The 20744-nt window shown below is 44.1% G+C and overlaps 1 protein-coding gene across 2 annotated transcripts in view; it reads right to left on the bottom strand.

The window, feature by feature from the left end:
• Positions 1-4358: 4358 nt before the first annotated feature.
• The window catches only part of HSD17B3 (hydroxysteroid 17-beta dehydrogenase 3), a 40541-nt gene continuing 24155 nt past the window's right edge, over positions 4359-20744 (bottom strand). Inside the window, exons 3-11 of one of the 2 annotated variants that reach the window (XM_044264336.1) lie at positions 20598-20673; positions 18816-18923; positions 17503-17570; positions 16175-16210; positions 12994-13028; positions 11850-11931; positions 11156-11221; positions 8837-8986; positions 4359-4584 (exon numbers count right to left, since the gene is read on the bottom strand). In XM_044264336.1, coding sequence (XP_044120271.1) covers positions 4486-4584; positions 8837-8986; positions 11156-11221; positions 11850-11931; positions 12994-13028; positions 16175-16210; positions 17503-17570; positions 18816-18923; positions 20598-20673 — 720 coding nt within the window. In that variant the 3' untranslated portion in view covers positions 4359-4485. The remainder of the gene's footprint in view (positions 4585-8836; positions 8987-11155; positions 11222-11849; positions 11932-12993; positions 13029-16174; positions 16211-17502; positions 17571-18815; positions 18924-20597; positions 20674-20744) is intronic. The other variant, XM_044264337.1, reaches the window with a different exon arrangement.

Here is a 20744-nt window from a genome sequence, read left to right as displayed (position 1 = left end):
AATGTCAACTAGTTTCTAGTACTAGTGGATACTAGGATAAAGATCTTAAAATACAGAGTTTTTCTACCCTCACTTCAATTCAACACCCTGGGGCCTTTACTGTGAGAAACTCTTCCCTTAATCTAAAGGCCCTTGGGGCAGCTGGGTGGCTCAGTTGGTTAAGTGTCTAACTCTTAATTTTAGTCCTGATCTCAGGGTTGTGAGATCAAGCCAGCATCAGGCTCCACACTCAGCAGGAAGTCTGCTGGAGATTCTCTCTCTCTGCCCCTCCCCTCCAAATAATAAAGAAACAAATCTTTTTAAAAAATATATAATAAAGGCCCTCAAAAAGCTTGCTAGACAAATCAATTCAGGATTAATACGTTGGGTGAACCCACATATTACACAACTAAAAACTCTATCCCAAATCTGCCCCAGGTTGTGTACGCTGAAGCACATTCCTTTGCTCACCTAAGCTGCTGGTTGTGAAAATGACTCCCTAAAGGCAAATTTACTAAGATTGGATGTGAGGGTTTAGAAACATAGTGTCTACAGTTTTATAAGCTGCTCCTTCAACAGTTGAAATGCCTACTAATTCCCTATGATCCATCCTAGAACAAATACTTATTGTAAGATTAATTAGCATGAGTCATTGTATTTTCTAAATATGGCCACAGCAATATTTCGGTACTTCTTCCATCAGAAGGTGAGCCTTGTGTTCCTTCCCACTGAATCTGGAAGGACTTGAGAATATGTCATGAGAAATTCAAGGCTAGTCTTATAAGACAGTATGGCTTCCTCCTAGTTCTCTCTGGGATTCTCATTCTTGAAACCCAGTCACCAAGCTGTGGATAAAACCAAGCAAAACATAGAGGGGCCATGAATAGGTTTCCATCCAGCAGCCCCAGCTGGGGTCCCAGAAAATAACTGCCATCAGACGCCAGACATGTAACTAAGCAATCATTCAGATATTTCCAGTTTCAGAGGCTGACTCATTTCCATCTTAGCCGCCAGGTATCATGGAGCAAAACAAAACACCCCACTTTACCCTTTCTGACCCACAAAATCTGTGAGCACAAGAAAATGGTTGTTCTTTTATACCACTAATTTGGGGAATATCTTGTTACACAGCAACAATAACTGGAACAGCAGCAACCTTGTTTGTCTCACATTTAAGCAGATTAGGCTTTAATGTCTGTAAGATAGCTTCTACTTTGCTGAAATCGTGAATTCCACAATAAGATACTTGTTCTTTGGGTTTCAACCCCTTTTCTACCCCTTTTGAAACATAGAGTTGAGAATAGGCAGAAACCCAGGGTCCCCATTCAGGAGGTACCAACTATTAATGGTATGACTTTGAGAAAAGCACTTAATATATGGATCATGTGTTGTATCCCTCCCCTCCAAATCCAATCTCTGTTCTTCCCCCACCCTCTGACCTAGTGTCTCAGGAGACGAACCTTGTGAATTACATCAGGGAGCTAGCTTCCAGTTAGATGTGACCAATGGGAAACACCAGCAAGAGACCCAGAGGACAGCAGGAGAATGAAATTGAGGTACCTGGTCCTGCAAAGGAAAAACATTACTGTTTCTCCTCTCAACACTCTACTTTCAGTAATGCTGGTCATCAAATATGTGGAGAGATTTCCCCACAACAAGCAATTTTCAGACACCAGCTGGGTGTCCTGCAATTTAAACTCAATTCTGACACTCTTTACCTGAGAAGAGCATCAGATCCCACAGGTTAAAGGCTGTCCTACAAGACTTCCCCCACTTTGGGTGCCAACAGGTTGTCACCTGAGCTTCTGATCAATTTACTGGCTATAAATTGAAAGTCCCCACGACACCTGCCCAGGTTTAGTCATTTGCTGGAATGGCTCAGAGAACTGAGGACAACAGTTTGCTCGCTAGATCACCAGTTTATTGTAAAAGAATACAACTCAAGAATAGCTAGATGTAAGAGATGCATAGGGCAAGGTATGTGGGAAGAGGTGTGGAGCTTCCGTGCCCTCTCAGCACCTATTCACCAACCTGGAAGCTCTCCAAACCCCATAGTCTATAGAGCCTTCATTACATAGGCAAGATTGATCAAATTAGTGGTCATTGGTGATTGAACTCAACCTCCAGCTCTCCACCCTCCACAAAGGTTGAGGAATAAGACTGCAAGTTCCAACCTTCTAATCACATGGTCAGTTCCCCCTGGCAACAAGCTTCCATCCTTAGGGGCTTCCCAAAAGTCACCTCATTGACATAAACTCAACTGTGGTTGAAAGGGGCTAGTTATGAACAACAAATGGCTCACTTATTGCTCTTATCACCTGGGAAATTCCAAGGAATGGGAATGGGGATGACCTAATATTTCTTATTATAAATTACAATATCACCGTTCCTATTCCTCTCTCCCTCTCTACAGGTGTCCAAATTCTGGCAGCATCTGTCAGCTAGAGGTCACAGCTCCTCTGAGACAGTGTTCCTTATCCGGTTCTTTCTCCATCCCCTCTTCTTCTTCCCCTCCTTCCCCCAACCAGCACCTCCCTTTCTCTGTCTCTCTCATGGGCTCTATAATTGATCCCTTCCCAGCCACCTCAGGCTTTGGGGGGGGGGGGTGATGATGACTTCCTGATGTCCCTGATGACTTCCCTACACCCTCCCCACATATTTGCAAATAATTTCTCCAATTGCTTGATCATGCCTTCTGTTTCCTGTGGGGACCCTGATTGATAAAGAGTTTCTGATTCTTCATTGTCAAAAAAAAAAAAAAAAAAAAGTCCACCCATCTAGCCTGCATCCCAGATCAGGCAAGGTAATCAGCTGAGCATAGTCTCAGTCAGGACCAAGCACACTGAGTATTTCAGAGAAAAGGGATTTAGTAGAAGCTGCAGCAGAAGGCTGAAAGAACAAAAAGAGGATGGATACTTAGTAATTCAGTTATCAGTAACAACAGGGCTGGTAGAACCAGCAGAGGAGGTGGTGTTTCTAGCAACTAGGTGGTCCAAGGGGAAGCCTCTGTATGGTTTTAATGCTCAGTTCCCTAAAGGGGGCACTGTGGGACTAGTGCTAACTTCCAGCTTCCTGATAGGTGCTGAGTCTGGCTAATGCCATCCCCTCCACATGGTAACAAGAATCCAAACAGGAAGGAGTTTCCCTCAGCCCTCGCCTTCTTTTACGCTCCCAAATTTGACCCCCATGGGGAGAATCGAACATAAAGCCAGCTGGCATAAGTTTTGGAAATTTCCCAGCCCAACATCAACAATCAGAGTATGAAATGGGGGGCTTAGGACAGAGGACAACGGGTAAATAACCAATACCAATGGGTACCATAAAAACATTCTGTACTGTAGTTATTATTGTTACTCATAATTGAGATAATTTAAATAGATACTCATACCTTAGAATGAATTTTTCCCAGTCTTTTCCCCAGAGCAGGTTTCATTTCAGCCCATGATTTTCCAAGGTTTTAAATGTTCTATCTACTGCGTGCTTCCCTCCAAACATCAAAATGCTCCATAAATTCTAGCCAAATCTCCCGACTCCTTTTGTAACTAGGGCAGCAGTACATAAATTCTTCTCCCTTCTCTCACACCATAAATGCCAATGATCTCAGAAAAGATGAGTGCCACCAAGCACCTGCAGTGCCTAGAGCATGGTGATATCTTGGGGGAAGCCCATGGTAGACTGACCAAGGCCGGCCAAAACACATGCTCCTTCTCTGACTCCCTCCAGAGCTAAAGGCTAGTAGTTCCCCCAACACACCACCCTCTCTGTGTTGACAAAGTAAGCCCTCCACCCAGTACCCCAAAACATAGAGACCTAAAAAAAAAAAAAAAAATCTTATTTTTGCAGATATCAACTCCTGCATGGGAGCAATGGCTTTTCAGCCATTGTTATCAATGTACAGTTTTCTGTTTTATTTCCACGAACACACTCTGACATAGAACCCCGAATAGAAATAAACTAGAGAAAGCTGGTTCTGCATTTGTTGAAATGGGAGGCCTTAGAAACTGGCCTGATGTAGCTGTAGCCCCACACCTTCCCCTAGAGCTTCCCGGGTCTCCGAGGAGGCCCGTCTTAGTGCTCCAAACTATAGCAGTCTTGGTAAAGTTAGTAACTTTTAACATTCTTTAACATAGCTATAAAGGAGCCTCATGTGTAATTGTTCTCAATATTCACGGTATCAAAGGCTTTCTTCTCACCACATTTGTGTTATAATCCCACATAGAAATTCTTCCAGTTTCCCCTATAGACACCTTCATCTTGTCACACACAAAGCCTGAAAACTCTATTGCACAAAACATGGGTTTACACCACCACTTTCCCAAAGATCTCCAGACCCAAGTAAAATGGCAAAAACAACAACAACAAAGAAAAACACAAAACAGTTGTATTTAGGGACTGTATTTGTGACAGCCTCTCCAGCTTCAGGGGTGTAGCGGGGGCTCCTTAGTTTCCTGCAACCAACAGGGAATGTGGCAAAGAGAATGATGCTGGCACATCAGCTCACTTGAACTATTTGATGTTGGAATTGTGCTTGAGGTACTCCATGTATTTCTTCTGGAATGAGCTGCTGTACAAAACCCATGATGGGACAAGGCTCAGGAAGCTCCGCTTCAATAGACAAAAACATGGGTATTGAGGGTGAAAGACAAGCAAGCATGTTAGAAGGAAACATCTCGGTGTATATTCATCATCTTTAAAAATATTTTTCTGACTCCTAAACTTAAATCACAAAATTTTTTAGGCCTGTGCTAAAATTTCAAGGTCTTATGACCCTTTCTCAGCAAACAAGTTTTCTCAGAAACCAAAACAGTCACTTGTAGAACCAGCCCTGAGGAAATGTAAATTAAGAGAACTCTGTCCCGAAAAAAAAAAAAAAAAAAAAAGAGAACTCTGTCCCGCATTAACACCCTACCTGCCTTTCTCCTTTTCAAGCGCACTTCCTCATCCTAGTGCTCAATCTCCCGGTGTCTTTGAGTTCTTTCTACCAAGCTTTTATTAAAATGAGATTCCAGAAAACAATCAGAAATGCTTTTACCACCTGGCACCATGCCTGAGTCATAGTAGGCACTAAGCAGATACATGAATGCGTTGATGAGTCCATGAACAAAAATCAAACACAGCAAAGTATAAATCACCAACATTGAACATTTGTGTAGAAAAGCAGAATTGGGGGAAGTCATAGAGGGGAGCTTCAAGTCAAGGCAGGAAGGCTTAGTTGGATGCACACATCAGGCAGTAGGCACAGGCATTGGAAGACCTCTTGCCCTCAAACTATATCCATGTCCTGCAAGACATCCCTCCGGGCCCCAGAAATAATCAGTTTGTCCACGGTGTAATCCTGTGCCTCCAACATTCCTCAGCCTACCCATTCCCCACTGAACAACAGGATTTCAACCAGAGGGAAATGTGACCTTTCTGGGGAGTGTTCCCATTCTTCAGGCAGCTCAGATTCTCAGACTATTGTGCTCATTGAGATATTTCAAAGCAAGGGACAAAAGATGGCTTCTGGGGGAACAAATAGAACCCTTCATCCACTAGCCAAGTCAATGAGTGAATATAACTTTTTCCTTAGGAACCTCATTTTTCTCCCCTTTAGAGCTTTTTAATATCACAGCAAAATCAAGCCCTTTCATTAGCCTTAAGCTAAATGTTTTGACGTAGTGAAGTCAGCCATAAAGGAAATAAATTAAAATTCCAGGGCCCTAGAAAATGTTGTAGAAGTTCCCTTCTTCCATCTCCATTGTTATCTACTTCCTCCCAACCTAGAAGGAAAAGCATGGCATTGGACAAAGGGGGACTAAAACCCTAGCTTCACCATTACCAGGCAAGTGGCCTTGGGCATCTGACCTAGCTCTGATTTTCAGTTTCCTCAACTGTAAAACAGGAACCAAATGACCTGTCTTAAAAAATGATTAGGAGAATGCAAGTTGGTGCAGCCACTTTGGAGAACAGTGTGGAGATTCCTCAAGAAATTAAAAATAGAGCTTCCCTATGACCCTGAAATTGCACTACTAGGTATTTACCCCAAAGATACAGATGTAGTGAAAAGAAGGGCCATCTGTACCCCAATATTTATAGCAGCAATGGCCACGGTCGCCAAACTGTCGAAAGAACAAAGATGCCCTTCAACGGATGAATGGATAAGGAAGATGCGGTCCATATACACTATGGAATATTATGCCTCCATCAGAAAGGATGAATACCCAACTTTTGTAGCAACATGGACGGGACTGGAAGAGATTATGCTGAGTGAAATAAGTCAAGCAGAGAGAGTCAATTATCATATGGTTTCACTTATTTGTGGAGCATAACAAATAGCATGGAGGACAAGGGGAGTTAGAGAGGAGAAGGGAGTTAAGGGAAATTGGAAGAGGAGGTGAACCATGAGAGACTATAGACTCTGAAAAACAATCTGAGGAGTTTAAAGGGGAGGGGGGTGGGAGGTTGGGGGAACCAGGTGGTGGGTATTAGTGAGGGCACGGATTGCATGGAGCACTGGGTGTGGTGCAAAAACAATGAATACTGTTATGATGAAAATAAATATAAATAAATAAATAAATGGGAAAAAGAAGAAGAAGAAGAAGAAGATGATGATGATGATGATGATGATGATGATTAGGAGGATTAAGAGCAGTAACCCTGAGAACCACAAGGACTCTACATCAGAGGCTCCATTCCAGGCACAGTTGCTGTTCTAAAACTCCCTGGGAGTGAAGAGCATGCTCTCTTTGATTTGCCTTTTTTGTAACAGAAGTTTTGCTTGTTTACCAGCCAATTCTATCTGATTGCTCAAACTTCAGACTCAATGATTTTTCTAAATTCCAGCAAACTTCAAATTGGCCTTAATGGCTTTAATGATTTGCATGTTCTCTTTTGCTTTCTCTTTTGCTTCAGTAGGCACAAAGACTCTTTTGCCTAGTCTGTTCTGGGCATCTATTTGCCACAAGAGATTTAATTTGACACAAAAGAAATCAAAAGAGAAAAGGCAAAAATTTTTTCCAACTTTCGACATCCAGAATTGCTTTGTGTAGCAAGACGATAACCTTGCAAGATGGGCTATGGTCTCAAGAAAACATTTTCTAAATGCTGATGGGTTCCATTTACGACATCAATATCCTAGAGGATGTGTGTCCTTCTATATGTGGGCCTAGGCTGGGTGGAGGGCGGGGGGCCCAGGGAATTCAGGTGAAGAATATGAACATGTGACAAATAAGTTAGGGGAGCACTGAGGGCAAAGGAGAATATTGCCCCCATTCTTTGGGAGTGCAACCCCAGAACATTATCTCAGTGTGGCAAGAGGGGAGCTGACATTTCCCTTTCCAGCATCAGCCAAGTCCATGTTGATGCTGATACAGCAGAGAGAGCAAAAGGGCCTTTATGAACCAAAGATCCAGATGGCCCATGGGCCTGTGGCTACATGGGGGAAGTAGCAGAGATTCAGGGCTCTGAAGTCCTCAGTACCTGGAAGTTCACTGGCCAAGCCAAATGGATAGAAAGGGTCATTGGTCCCCACAGCACAGGTGCACAAGCACCAGGTAGATGTGGAGCAACAACCACACTTAAGGACCAGCAGGAGATCGTGAGCAGTCTTCCCCACCGATATCATCTTAGTGAGAGAGGCAGGAGAAAGGCATGCTCCCAGAAAGGCTCAATGCTTTAACTAATGGACAAAAAGCACGTTTCTTTAATATCCAGTTTAGATTCCTAGATCAAACTCAATTAAAACTCAATGGACTTCCCATTAATTTGTTTTCCTGCCATGCGGCAAGTAGTAACCTAGAGAAAGACCAGATCAGCAACAGGCAAAATCAAGAACTTACGTTCTTTCTGCATATCCCCTTTGTAGTGTGTGTTAAGTTGGTGATTCTGCACATTGTTGAGGTTCTACAGTAAAAATAGCAAGCGATCCTCCAAAACAACTCTGTGTCTCTTGTAGAGTCACCAGAAGTCTCAGGGGGTAACTGAATGCTTGGGAAGATTTCATGTATTCCTTCTATCACCAGAGAAAGAAAGAGAGAGGGGAGAAACCTAATTCCCATGAGGAAGGCCCATGAGGCCGAGGAGAAAGTTGACATATGAAGGGAAAGTAAAGATGTCTAGAAATTTTTGGTGACACTGGAAACAGAACCACCCTGACTGTGTTTGTGTATCAGCGTGCAAAAGTCAAGTTTACCTTTGTTTCATGCCTGTGGCTGCTTCTAAAAGCAGCCCAGGGATGCCAAGAACTCCTCGAGCCATATGCCACCGAATCTTACTTCCAGATTCAACAGAGTCCATGTTGTGCTAGAACCAGCTTGTACTTGCTCTCAGGAACCAACTATGCACATGCCTAAATTCAGGGGCAGTGACAACACAGTGGGAGCTTCTAATCAGGCACGAGGGGAGTATTTAACCCATGGAAATCAGCAAACCCTACAAATCAAAGTGTTCGGGGTTTTTTCCTGGAGAGCCATGTATTAAAACATTTCTCAACACAGGGAACCAGAGAAGACCCACAGGACACAGCCCCACCCAGGGAAGTTCCCTGCGTCTTTGGTCTGCCCTTCCCTAGAGCTCAGGAAGCCACCTTCCTTTCTGAGGAAAGAGGTGAGGGTGAGCCAAGGGTGATATCTGTCCATCTGGGGATTATCTCTGGGCTGAGCCCTTAGGCCTGCAGCTTTCCCCCATTGCCACATATTTCTAGCTAACTATGTGACTGCTTAGCTGAACAGCCTCTGACAGCGCGATCCTTCTCATGATTCACAATCATGACATAATTCATAAGAGGATAGGGCTGGCCGCTCCAGTAGCAAAGAAGAGCTCTGCCGGGGACCACCGGCACACCTGCCTCCTATGCTTTGAGAAAGAAGCCCTCAGTTACCAAGAGTTCGTGGGTGAGGCAGCCACAGGTTTCATCTCCAATAGTGACATAATTCAGTGACTCTTGAACAAACTCATCAGCAGTCTTGGTTACCATGTTGGTGTGTAGATGCTTCGTCATTGGGGTTGAAACAGCGTATGGGGTCAGCACCTACAATGGGGAATAAAGGCCATAACACAGGAGCCATCCGTCTACCGACAAGAAGTAAACCTTCAGTCTAACTCTTCCTTTGTTTTCCAGCTCTGCTTTCCCACAAGGAGTCACAGGATCTCCGCTGACAACAGAGCACTGGAAAGGCAGAGAACTGGCACAGAGCTGTGAATCAGAAAAACTGGTTTCTGGTTTGTCACTAATGCAGAAGTCAGCGGGTTCAAATGTACACAGGATAACTGAGGACATGAATTCTCTCTTAGAACACTGGCCAGACTAACAATAAAAATGCAGGACAGTTAAAAGTGAAATCCAGATAGTCAAGGGAAAAAAACTTCAGTATAATATGTCCCAAGTATTGCATGGGATATACTTGATGAGGGAGCAGGAGGCTGGCTGAGGAGGGAGCAGGGGCTGGCGCCTTGCACCCCCTCTCCACCCACTCCCCTTAGTAATATGTGTGACATTCCTCAGGCACCCCTGACTGCCCTGTAAGAAGAACAAATGGTTATATTGCAGAGATCACAGTCCTGTAAGGCAGGAGTCTCCCTTTGTTTGCAAATGTCCCTGAGATTTACAAACAAAGAAGCTACCTTATCAGTAGCCCAATCTCCAAGGACACATAACTCAGTTCCTCAAGCCCTAATGCCACCCTCCCCTCCATAAGAAACCAAAGGAGGTGGAGGTAAAAAGAAATGTAAATAAAGTTAAATTTCTTCTAAACCCAAATCTCACTAACTAGGACACTTGATAGGAGAAATGTGAAGCTTTATCTTAGATCTCCAAGATAATGTTAAGAATCATTCCCAAGCATATGGCCCATTGATACACATCTAAAGGGACTCACAAGAAGATTTTTATTACTAGTAATAAATAACCTTTCTCCCAACAATAACTAGCCCCTCAAGGTCCTGCAGACCTTGCTTCTAAAATTCCTAAGAGACTAACATCACCCCCTTTGTCCTCACCTACCCAACTCCTGTGTATATAACCAGACACTCCTCACAGGCTCGGGGCAGCCGCATCTCTGCCTGCCCACGGGTCCTGTCCCCGTGCTCTAATAAACCACCTTTTTGCACCAGAGACGTCTTAAGAATTCTTTCTTTAGCCGTCGGCTCCGAACCTCACCCCACTGAACCTCACCTAGGTTCGAGAACTTCATCACACTGATACTAAAAAAAAAAAAAAAAAAAAGTTATTGTCTGAAATTCAAATGGAACTGGACGTCCTGTATTTTATCTGGCAACTTTAAGTGAGAAGCTTCTTTCTAATACATACAGCCAAAGCTGGAGACATTTAAAGCTCTTTGGATTCCCACTTTCACACTTCAGTGAGGAGCCAGGAGTGACACATTCCTGATCATCTTTCCTGTTGTGCTAAGAAAAATAAGCAGTTACACACTGCAGCCTGCAGAGCCGACACCATCAGTATGTACAGCCATCATTTTAAAGATTTAGTGTGAGTGTGCCTTTTTATTCCTAATAGTAGATCATAAAACTTCTTCCCAAACAGGAACAAAAAATGTCTGCAAATTGTTTACTCCAGGTTCCAGAAAGCACTTTGCTCTAACGATGCTGCCGAACCAAGCCCATGCATGTCACTGACACCGTGAGACTACCAATGGCTGTGACAACCCAGCCCGGCTGACAGTTGGGACAAGGTCATCTCCACAATGACCATGGGCCTTGCCAGTGAAAGAGGAAGCCAAGTGCCTCTTCCCCAGCTGCTCAAAAACCACTGCGTGGGGTCTTCGTGGCCCATCACAGATGACCAGCTCCCAAAGTACCCCAACCTCTACCCACTGCCTCGTTCCCACTCAGATCGATTGCTCAGTTTTCTTTTGTTTCCTTTCACAATTCCTCCCACCTAAGCCTTTCTCCTGTACCTGGGTCAGCGAATAAAGGGTGGTTAGACAAGACCCCAATTTCTGTCCTGGGGCAGGGCCCACTCACCCTGCCCCAGTTCCTTCTCCAGGGCATGGGTGAGGACAGCAGCAGGCAGCCCAAGGGTGGCTCAGTTGCCTCGGTGATGGTCCCAGGAACTCCCGGGGTGTCCTCCAGACACTCCCTCCTAACCATGTCTGCCCAGCCAGACCTGCAGGAGGTGGAGACCCCAGCTCCCTGGAGCACCACAGTTCCTGTGCCAATGACCCAGAGCAGATGACCTCACCTGGATGATGACTCCTTTCCTTTTATATTCTGCTTGCAGTGCCTTGGAAAACGTGCACACAAAAGCCTGGAGCAAGAAGGAAAACACACCTAAGGGGAGAGCCTCCTTTGTCATGGAGGCAACTTACTCAGTTTTCAAAGGGCACTGCAGGGAGCCTACTTGCTTGACCTTAAAATGCAGCATTTTGTCTGATAGGAGTTAGGACTTTGTTTCTTGGCCTGGGCAAAACTCCCTTGATGAACAGGAACATACATTTTGGGATCAATACATGCCGAGGGCCAGGGCAAACAAGTGATCCTACCCAGGGAGAGCTCCCCCTTGTCTCCTGGCCTGGGAACATCCCCTTCTCTGAGCGTTTGTTTTTAGGACTAGGGCATGGAGACATCTGGCCAGGCCCCTAGGACAAAAGAAATATCTAATGTTACTTGCCAGCAGCGAGAGAGCAGGGCTCCGGGCAAGGAGATGAGTGGGGCCTGGAGTCCCACGGGGACTGCCCCTCTCCCACTGTATTGCTGCAGGGTTCCATCAGCCCAGGGGCTGTGCCTTTTTCTAATCTGCACCCAAACATCTGGTGACGGGCCCTGGACAATCTGTCCATCAGCTTGCCAGATGATCCAACCTCAGAGGAAAATGCCAAGTGAGAGAAACAAGAGAAAGAAGGAGAAGGAAACTTGGGCCATGTGTTGTCACTCACCTTGGAAGCCGAATACATGGAGTAGAGAGGCCAGGGAAAGAGGGCCACCCCGGAAGAAATGTTCAAGATAAGACCTTTCTGCCTAAAACACAAAGAAGTAAAGTTCTGAATGGTCTGTTGCCTGATGGCACATACCGAAGAGAAAGAGAAAGCAAAGGGGCTCCTGTGATTTCACTGGATAAGTCCATCCTCTCTAGGCTTCCACATGCAAGATGAGTTCTACTCCCCAGAACTGTGAGTGGCGCTTCCCCATGGCCTGGATAACGACACCAAGCAATGACTCAGCAGTCAGTTGACATCAAGGGCTGGTGACTGGAAACAGGGGTTCTGCTTCAACAGAGGTCCCCTCCAAAATGCCGAGGACCAATTCAGATCAGAAGTGACTCAAGAGGCAAGGGACCCTTCTTTATCAAATGTAACTACATGAGCTCAAGGTCCCTTTTAACTTCTAAGATGACCCGCACCGGGACAGATGTCAAATGCAGAATCCTGTCTGGGGCAGAATTTGACAGTCCATCCTCTGCTCACACAGGAACCCTCATACGAGTCTCCAGGGTCCTTACTTAATCCTTTTGAAATTTGGTAACTTTAATCCTTCCCAAATAGAAGAGTTCAATCTGGATAAACCAAGCAACTGCAAATTAGACCATAAGGCCAAGCCCCTTCTTCCTCTAGGGAAGATAAAACTATCAACCATTTGCGTTTAATGAATACCACGTGAGAAAATTCAGTTGCCTAAAGGGTGTTGTAATAGGATAATAAAACCGTGGACTAATAGGTGGTGATTTTTACTACTAAATTTGAGTAACCAAATTTCAGGCCAACCTCTGAAGTTTCTTTTATGTTCAACATGAGTTAATGTTTTTAATAAAATGTATGCTGAAATGGCTCTTCTCTTCCTCCAGTAGATGCTACACTTGACCTTCAAATACACGTATCTGTTTGCAAAGCTGGCCTGGTCCAGAAAGTTACAATTTCTCCTGCAATGTCCATGTCCTTCATGGAGTTTTACCATTGGTTAAAGCTGCAGACAGATGAAGCCTATCCACCCACCCCCCTTTACCCCATCCCAAGTCCCCAGGTCAGCTAACCGCCAGGCCAGGGAGTCTGTGCTGTTCTGTGCTTTTTCAAAAGAAGACCTTACCTTGATTCCATGTGTTTCAGAATTAGCTGTGTCATCTATAAGAGAAGGGGTAGAGTTAAGCCCTCTGACAAAGAAGCTCAGTATCCAGTGGGTGGGGCTTAGGGAAGCGGGTCCTGGAGGAAGCCAGAAAATGAGCTTAATCTCTCAGGTGGCCTTGAAATTTCTGCTGACACTTGTTGGAGGTAATTCTGACAACACTAGAGTCTGACAAAAACTAAAGGTGATCTAGTCAAACAGCAAACCATTAGAGGTCTCTGGTTTCTTCCCCCCATAAAGTGAACATCTTCCTGGGAAATGTAGGCAGTGTAAAATTATGGAAAACGGCTTCTGGCCATGAGATCACCGCTGAGGTTCCCCAGATACTCTTCATTCTGGGAGACAGGCATAAGCAGGTTGGCCATCATAAACCTCACCCATGAGTTTGAAGTAGGGGGACATCAGTAAGTCTACCCAGTGTCCACGAACAATACACATACAAGGCATGGGCTAGACATCTCAATCCAACCGGAGCCACATAAGCAGCTTGCAGGTGGTCTGTGAAATAGCTCCATAGACAGACTATGTCTGTCTATCTGTTGGAATGACAGCATTGTGGAGAAGTGCTTTCCCTGTCCCAACTTGCTGTCCCCGGAAGACGAATTCCCGACCAGTTCTGGAAATTAAATAGCCCATTAAAAGAGCATTTCATTCATAATTACAAAGCATCCCTTTGAAGAATTAAGGAAGAGGCAAACCCACACAGCGAAATGTTCTCAAAAGGACAAGTGAGCAGCATCAGGCCTTGTCTCAGGAGCAGGTTTGAGGAGAAAGGATCCAAACACATGGGGAGGGCAGAAAAATAAAGGAGGCTAAAGACCAGAAGACAAATGTTACCTATTTTTCTGTGTTGTCTGGAGGTCCTGGAGGAGTGCCCTAAAGTGGGCTCTGTCCCTGCCATTGCCCCAATATCATGGGCCAAGCCCTTAAGCCCAAACCTGGGGACCTCCAGATAATGTTTCCACAGCCTTGGAGCAGCAGTGGGGAATGGACTGGCAAGAGTCTACCTCCTGAAATACTGGGTTTAGAGGGAGGGGGAGATCCTGCCGTTACCTTACCCTTGGCAGGAGTAGATCCTGCCATTACCTTACCCTTGGTTCTGCCTACCTCATGAAGGGCACTATGGGAGCATGGTTGGACAGCACCAACATTTCCTCAAAACCTCCCAACTGAATATCCTAGTCTTACCTGACAAATGATTCCAGCAGAGAGATAACGTTGGACTTTGTGTGTCTCAAATCTCCCAAAATTTATTCTCTTACCCAAACTTCCCTTTGCCCACAAACTCATTCCTGCATCTCAGCCCTTGACAGAGAACTCTACTATTTCCAGATGGCTCCTTTGGGGTAACTGAGAGATACTAGTCATGGTTCCAACCATCATGGCCAGCTGAGGCATAATGTACTTAGAAAGCTAATCTTTAATTAGTTTTCTTCCCTATTTAAGGAAATTTGTGCCTACCTACCTATATATATATATATATATATATATATATATACACACACACATATATATAAATTTTTATATATAAATTTTATATATATATATATATATAAATTTTTTTAACAAGTCAAAGCAATTCTCTACTAAAGGGTCAGAGGGTTGTCAAATACATTGGGGAAACCCTGTGACCAAGTGGATCAAGCCTGAAAGATCAATGTGTAAAATAACAGGAAAGTTTTCAGTGGTAAGGCAGCAGACAACAGTTAGACGTATAAAATTTATAATTACATCAGCTGGGGTTTTAAAAAACTATCGATTGCTCAGCATAAAAAGAATGTATGTACCAATAAAAGCTGAGCAGGAAACTATACAATACCAATATCCTTACGGAAGAATGACCAACGATCAACTCAACTTACTCACCTAAAAATAATTTTACATGGTTGGTTCAGCACCCATCCCCCTCCTTGTTTCGATAGCATTCTGTTTTCCTTTGGGAAACAAGCCCTCTTCTGCCAGGCCAAGCTATAAAAATGAGACCTACTGCTCCCTAACTGGGGTCCTAGCACCACCAAACCAGGGATCATACCTGATTGGCTATTGTGAATCAGAGTGGTCACAAGGACAGCCATGCACAGTTGTGAATTTTGTATACTAAACAAGGTGTCCAGCTGTGGGAGTCACTGTAAGCTGAAAGCACAGGGTTCACTCATAGGCAGTTAGAATGTCTCTCCCCACTCAAAGGAAAGGAAAACATTGTGTTCACCCAAAAGCCTTATTTATCCTAAGCAGCACCTTTTTCCAAATTGTCTGCCCAGAGGGGGTACCTTTGTCTATTCATTCAAAGGCACAATATAGAACCCTTTTGTAATAACCATGCCTATAAATGTTGATACACTTGACTCAAATCAAAGAACCTGAGTTCTGAATGGCACCTGACACATCCCTTAATCCAACACTCTTTTGGGACGCCTGGGTAGCTCAGTCGTTAAACATCTGCCTTTGGCTCAGGTCCTGATCCCAGGGTCCTAGGGATGGAGCCCTGCACTGGGCTCCGTCCTCAGCAAGAAGCCTATTTCTCCCTCTCCCTCTCCCCCTGCTTATGTTCCCTTTCTCACTGTCTCTCTGTAAAATAAATAAATAAAATCTTTTTTTTTTTTTTAAATCCAACACTCTTCAATAGCAGATGAAGAACCTGAAGCTCAAGACAGTTACGCAGCAATACTGTCCAACTAACTAGTGGTTGAGATGAGATTAGAATACACACAAACTTGAGTTTCCCTTCAACAAATATTTATTGAACATCAAAAGTCCAGAAAATCCAAACCAGGCCTTCTGTCATTTTTCCAAACCGAGTGAGCTTTCCACTATTAACAAAGACTGAAACCAGAAGAATGTATTTGTTTTTTTTCAAGTTGCCTTGTTATCCTGAATAAGTTTCAGTGTCATCAGGCCTGGTATGTTCCAACATGTGACAAAACTGGAAGCAAAAATAAGATCCAGATACTCTGAAGAATAAATTTATCACTGTATTTTCTTGATGAAAACAGAGTAAGGTAATTAAAAGACCACTACTCGCTTCTCAATCAAGTGCAGTTCAATGTCAAAGTCATCTGCAGGGAAGAAAAATATTCTACCAAGTTGCTGGATTTCAACAGCTACTACAGTCTTAAGGCATTTAGCACGTATATTGGCTACTTACCTTCACTACTGAGGTGATGTTACAGTGGATGACATTCTGTAATAAAAAAATCACAAACACGAATTAGCCAGAGGATTGGACAAATTCTCTTGAGAAGCAGTCAGTGCTTAAGAAGTGGACAAAGTGGTCTATAGCCATACCATCCTGAACGCACCTGATCTTGTCTGATCTTAGAAGAAGGGGACAAAGTGGGCCCAAGTGTGTGTCCGCACAGTGCCCCCAGCAACGGGTAAACATCTGATAGCCCCTGGGATTCTAGAAGAATGTGATCTTGAATAGAAGCAAATTAATTCCTTCAAAATTGGGGGATTTTCCTTCAAAACATGGTATTTCAAAGGAAAACATGGAGGAAGCAAGGTTAGTCTATGTGGGCCCAAAAGACAATAACACAGAGAATAGAAAGGTGAATGGTCATATAAAGTAGAGGTTCTGAGCTACAAGATGCCAGAGAGAGAAACTACTGGAATCACCCAGGACAGACGGAAAGGAAAGGAGAGACAGATAGAAGCCAGCACTAATGTAGTCATAAAAAGGGAAAGAAAAGCAAGCATAGAGGCTGCTTAATGGAGATACACAGACTTGTGCCAGGAACAGGGAGTTAGAAGGGGTTAGCCATGGGGTGAGGAGGGGAATTTTGCAAGGACATGCCAAGCAGGGCGGCGTTATTGGTCCACGCAGGAGACTTGGGGCTTAACTAGGACCAGGGGAACAGCATGGCAGCCTGTTTAGAATGGGTATAATAACTCCATGATTTCAAAAGTCAGGGCCTGGAGAAGAGTCTTCCCATAGTGCTTTCAAGGACTGTTAAAAGCACACTCAATGCCCTCACACCCCACAGTGGCAGCCATGGTCCATCAGGTTCACCCACTTGCAACATCCCCACACGCAGTTTGTATCGCAGGCCTTCCCCACGCTGGGAGCCGAAAGAAATCTTGTGACCTGGGAAGACAAGAAAGCCAAAGAACTGGCCTTCTCCCACTTACAACCACAGATGTAAATTTGTGAGCTGACACCAAGCCCCAAAAGATTAAAACAGAACACAGAACCCTAAAAGAATGGGACAGTGGGCAGGTAAGTCCTGATATGCAGAGAAGAAGGAAGATGTCTACACTCCAGAGATAGTCATGAAAGATGGTGCCTTCACCTGCGTATCAAACACTAAGGCAAACAGAGAAGCCACAGACATCCATGTAGAATATATAATTTCAGCCTGACTGTCTTCCAGGGACACTTTCCCAGGCCCTCCTTCATAGGCCCTAGCAATGACGCAGCCCGGGGGACCAGTCCACACTGAGAAGAAATCGTCCACAGCAAGAGCCCAGGCCTACCTGGATCTCATCTGGTGTATCAAGGAAGTGGCTCGGGAGAAGGTTTGGAAGCATTCCGACATTGTTGACTGATAGAACAAAATAAAAAGATGTCAGAAAAGCCGGTAGCAAAAGTTTCTTAAAAGTGTTAAACATGTTCATATTTAATCCCAGAAGTTCCTTTTCTTGGGAAGTTTTCCTAAGAAAACACATACAGAAAAAAATGTATAGACAAGGCCCTTTTTTGCAACATGATTTCCTAACAGTGAGGAAATTGGAGGGGAAAACAATTGTCCTATAATAGGGAGCATATCAGGAGGGTTGCCGGGCAGCCATCTGGTGGAATGCCACACGCTTACTCAACCCTGCGACTGCCTAGCAGTTTAAAGACATGGGGGAAACCTTTCTGGTGTATGGTTTTTTAAAAAAATGTTACAAAACAGTATGTAAATTTCATTTGTGTATATGTGTCTGGAAGGATATATACCAAAACGTTATCTCAGGCTATTGGGAATTTAAGAGATTTATAAATCTTGGGGCGCCTGGGTGACTCAGTCGGTTAAGTGACTGCCTTCAGCTCAGGTCACGATCCCAGAGTCCTGGGATCCAGTCCTGCATTGGGCTCCTTGCTCAACATGGAGCCTGCTTTTTCCTCTGCCTGCCGTTCCCCCTGCTTGTGTTCTCATTCTCTCTCTCTCTGACAAATAAATAAAAAATAAAAGAAATTTATAACTCCTTTATGTGCTCATGTATTCTTTTTGGTTTTTCTGCAATAATGTGATTTACACTTTTATTGGTAAAAAATATAATTGTTTTTAAAATTCAACAGGAAATTTAGATATCAAATCTTCCTTCCAAGTACAAGACTTACACTGTGCTCTGTATGTTATAAAATATCTTATCACAGAAAAAAATGTTAAATATTATCATTATTATTATCTTGTTTCCAGAATACCAGAGTCAATTGTCAAAGAAGCATGCTGACTCAGTATTTCATGAATCAATCATAGCAATGTCTATTTGCTAAGCTAATTTTTTAGGAAGGTGTTTCTGAGACTCCTCCTATCTAATGTCCATGTCGGTGGGGGGGAAAGAAATCCATTTTCACATTATAAATATGGTTGGGAAGGTTGAAATATCTTCATTTCATCCATTCTAGAGCCATAAATAAATTTTGGCTCCTGAAGAATTGAGCTGTAATAGTCTGTTGAATGCTACAGCTTAAAAGACAGTCCTGGGTTAAGTTCAAGTTTACCACAGAAAAAACAAGTGTCTCTGAGATCATCATTTCACTGATATCTTACAATCAGCTTTGCATTTTGCAATTTACTTACCTAAAATTCCAATTTCCAAGCCTTTAAGTTTTTCTCTAATATACTCATAGATGTTGTCTTTGGTAAAGTCTGCTTGTATTATCTTCACACTGCTCCCTGTAGTGCACTCTGCATTGGAGACAACAGTTTCTCTTGAATGGAATCCAAATCTGCCCGTTGCTCAAGGACTTCTCCAATGCTCCCTTAATGGGCTAAAAGATTTGTGAGTGGTGGTGTCTGGTGTTTCTAAGAGTTAATACGGTGACAAGTGCATGCACCAAAATAAATGTAATGCAGTGATTCTCAAAGTGGGGCCCATAGGCCCCAGCAACAGCATCATTGGAAACTTGAACTTGAACTAGAAACTTGAATCCTCAGGCTCCACCCCAGACCTACTGAACCAGAAACCCTGAGACTAGGGCCCAGGGATCTGTTGTTACATGCCCTCCCAGTGACCCTGCTCCATGCTCAGGCTTGAGACCCCCAGTCTAGAGGCTGTAAGGCTATAGTGTGATGTTTTCTCTGTTCAGTGTCGGGTCCCCTTGGCTTAGACAGAGCAATCCTTTGTGTTTGTCAACACTTTAGCATTTACAAAGCATTTACATACACAGTACCTTTTTTAGTCTTCTCTACAACCTTGTACAGTAGATATTATGCCCATTTTCAAGAGGAAGAAACTAAGGCTCAGAGAGGCTAGCTTGCCCAAAGACACCCACACCCTGTTCCCTCCATGTCCATGCCGTCTGTTCCATGTAGACTTGGCCTTGTGCAGAAGCTTGCCATGGATATAAAAGCAACAGGTCTTCACCAACTTCTGCCTGCTCAGGTTTGGGGTTAAACTGAGTATTTCTGGGAGAAGCGATCTTCTCCCAGAGGCTTAGTTTGGGGAGTGGAAGGTGCTTTCAGTCCAAAGACACTTCTTGGTTTTCAAAAGGACAAAAAAAGCCCAACTTAGCATCATTATGAGGGAAACACTGAAGAATGTCTTAGTCCCTGTCATAGTACTTTTGATATCCGGACATGGAACAAAAGCAGGATTCACTACTTGAAGGACACTGGGCCTCCAGCCCCACACCTCCCACATCCGTCTCCTGTCCCAAACCTCCCTCAAGGACACAATGCCATTCACTGACAGTCTGTCTCAGTCCTTACAAGTCTTCATAACTGAAGACTCCTTCCTTTGCATTAAGGAGATTCCAAATTACTAAATTAATAGTTAATTATTAAGATAAATTATCCAAAGAGGGATACGATTATTATTAACTAAGAACACTTCACAGTGAGTCATAATAACAAAACATTGCAATAAAAATGCTGCCTCATGGAGTTGTACCATGTATAACCTGCATAGCCGCACGTGGATCAAATCTGTTTTAAAAACTCTGACAACCACCAGTCAGCCTCATCCCTCACTTTCCTGCAAGGAACAGGGCACAGGCATAGGGAAATGAAGTCCCAAACAGATCCTGCTTTTGAAGGGAAGAGCAGAAGCAGCAAAGCAGCTGGGACCTCTGGGTCAGCAAACTAACTCTGGAGACGAAGTCAACAGGCCAAAGGAGGTAGTGGACCTATGTGTTCATGAGTCTGTTTCCTCCTTCTCCTAGCCCAAGAATCCCTGATGCACTAGAGTGTCTTATGTCCTGCACTTAACTTTGTCTAATGAGCTCCCCACAGAGGGGTCGATGCCCCAGGCCCCCGGAACAGCCAGCCTTAGGAATGCTGATGGAGCCCCTCCAGGCAGGACAAAGCAGACTTGGTTGGTGGGCTCCACAAACATCTCCCTGATTCCTGGGGGTCACTCACCAATCTCTGTGGCAGCGGCCTGTAGTTTCTTAAGTGTCCGGCTGATGAGCACAACATTGAGTCCTCGTCTTGCTAGCTGGGAGCGAGGGTGAGAAAACCAGAAAGGAGAAAGATGATAAGCAGATGGGGAAGACTTGTTTTAAAGGT

The sequence above is a fragment of the Neovison vison genome, chromosome 9 (genome assembly GCF_020171115.1).
Source record: "Neovison vison isolate M4711 chromosome 9, ASM_NN_V1, whole genome shotgun sequence".
NCBI classification, from domain to species: Eukaryota; Metazoa; Chordata; class Mammalia; order Carnivora; family Mustelidae; genus Neogale; species Neogale vison.
Note: the sequence above shows the minus strand (reverse complement) of the source record. Positions and strands in the feature narration are given on the sequence as shown.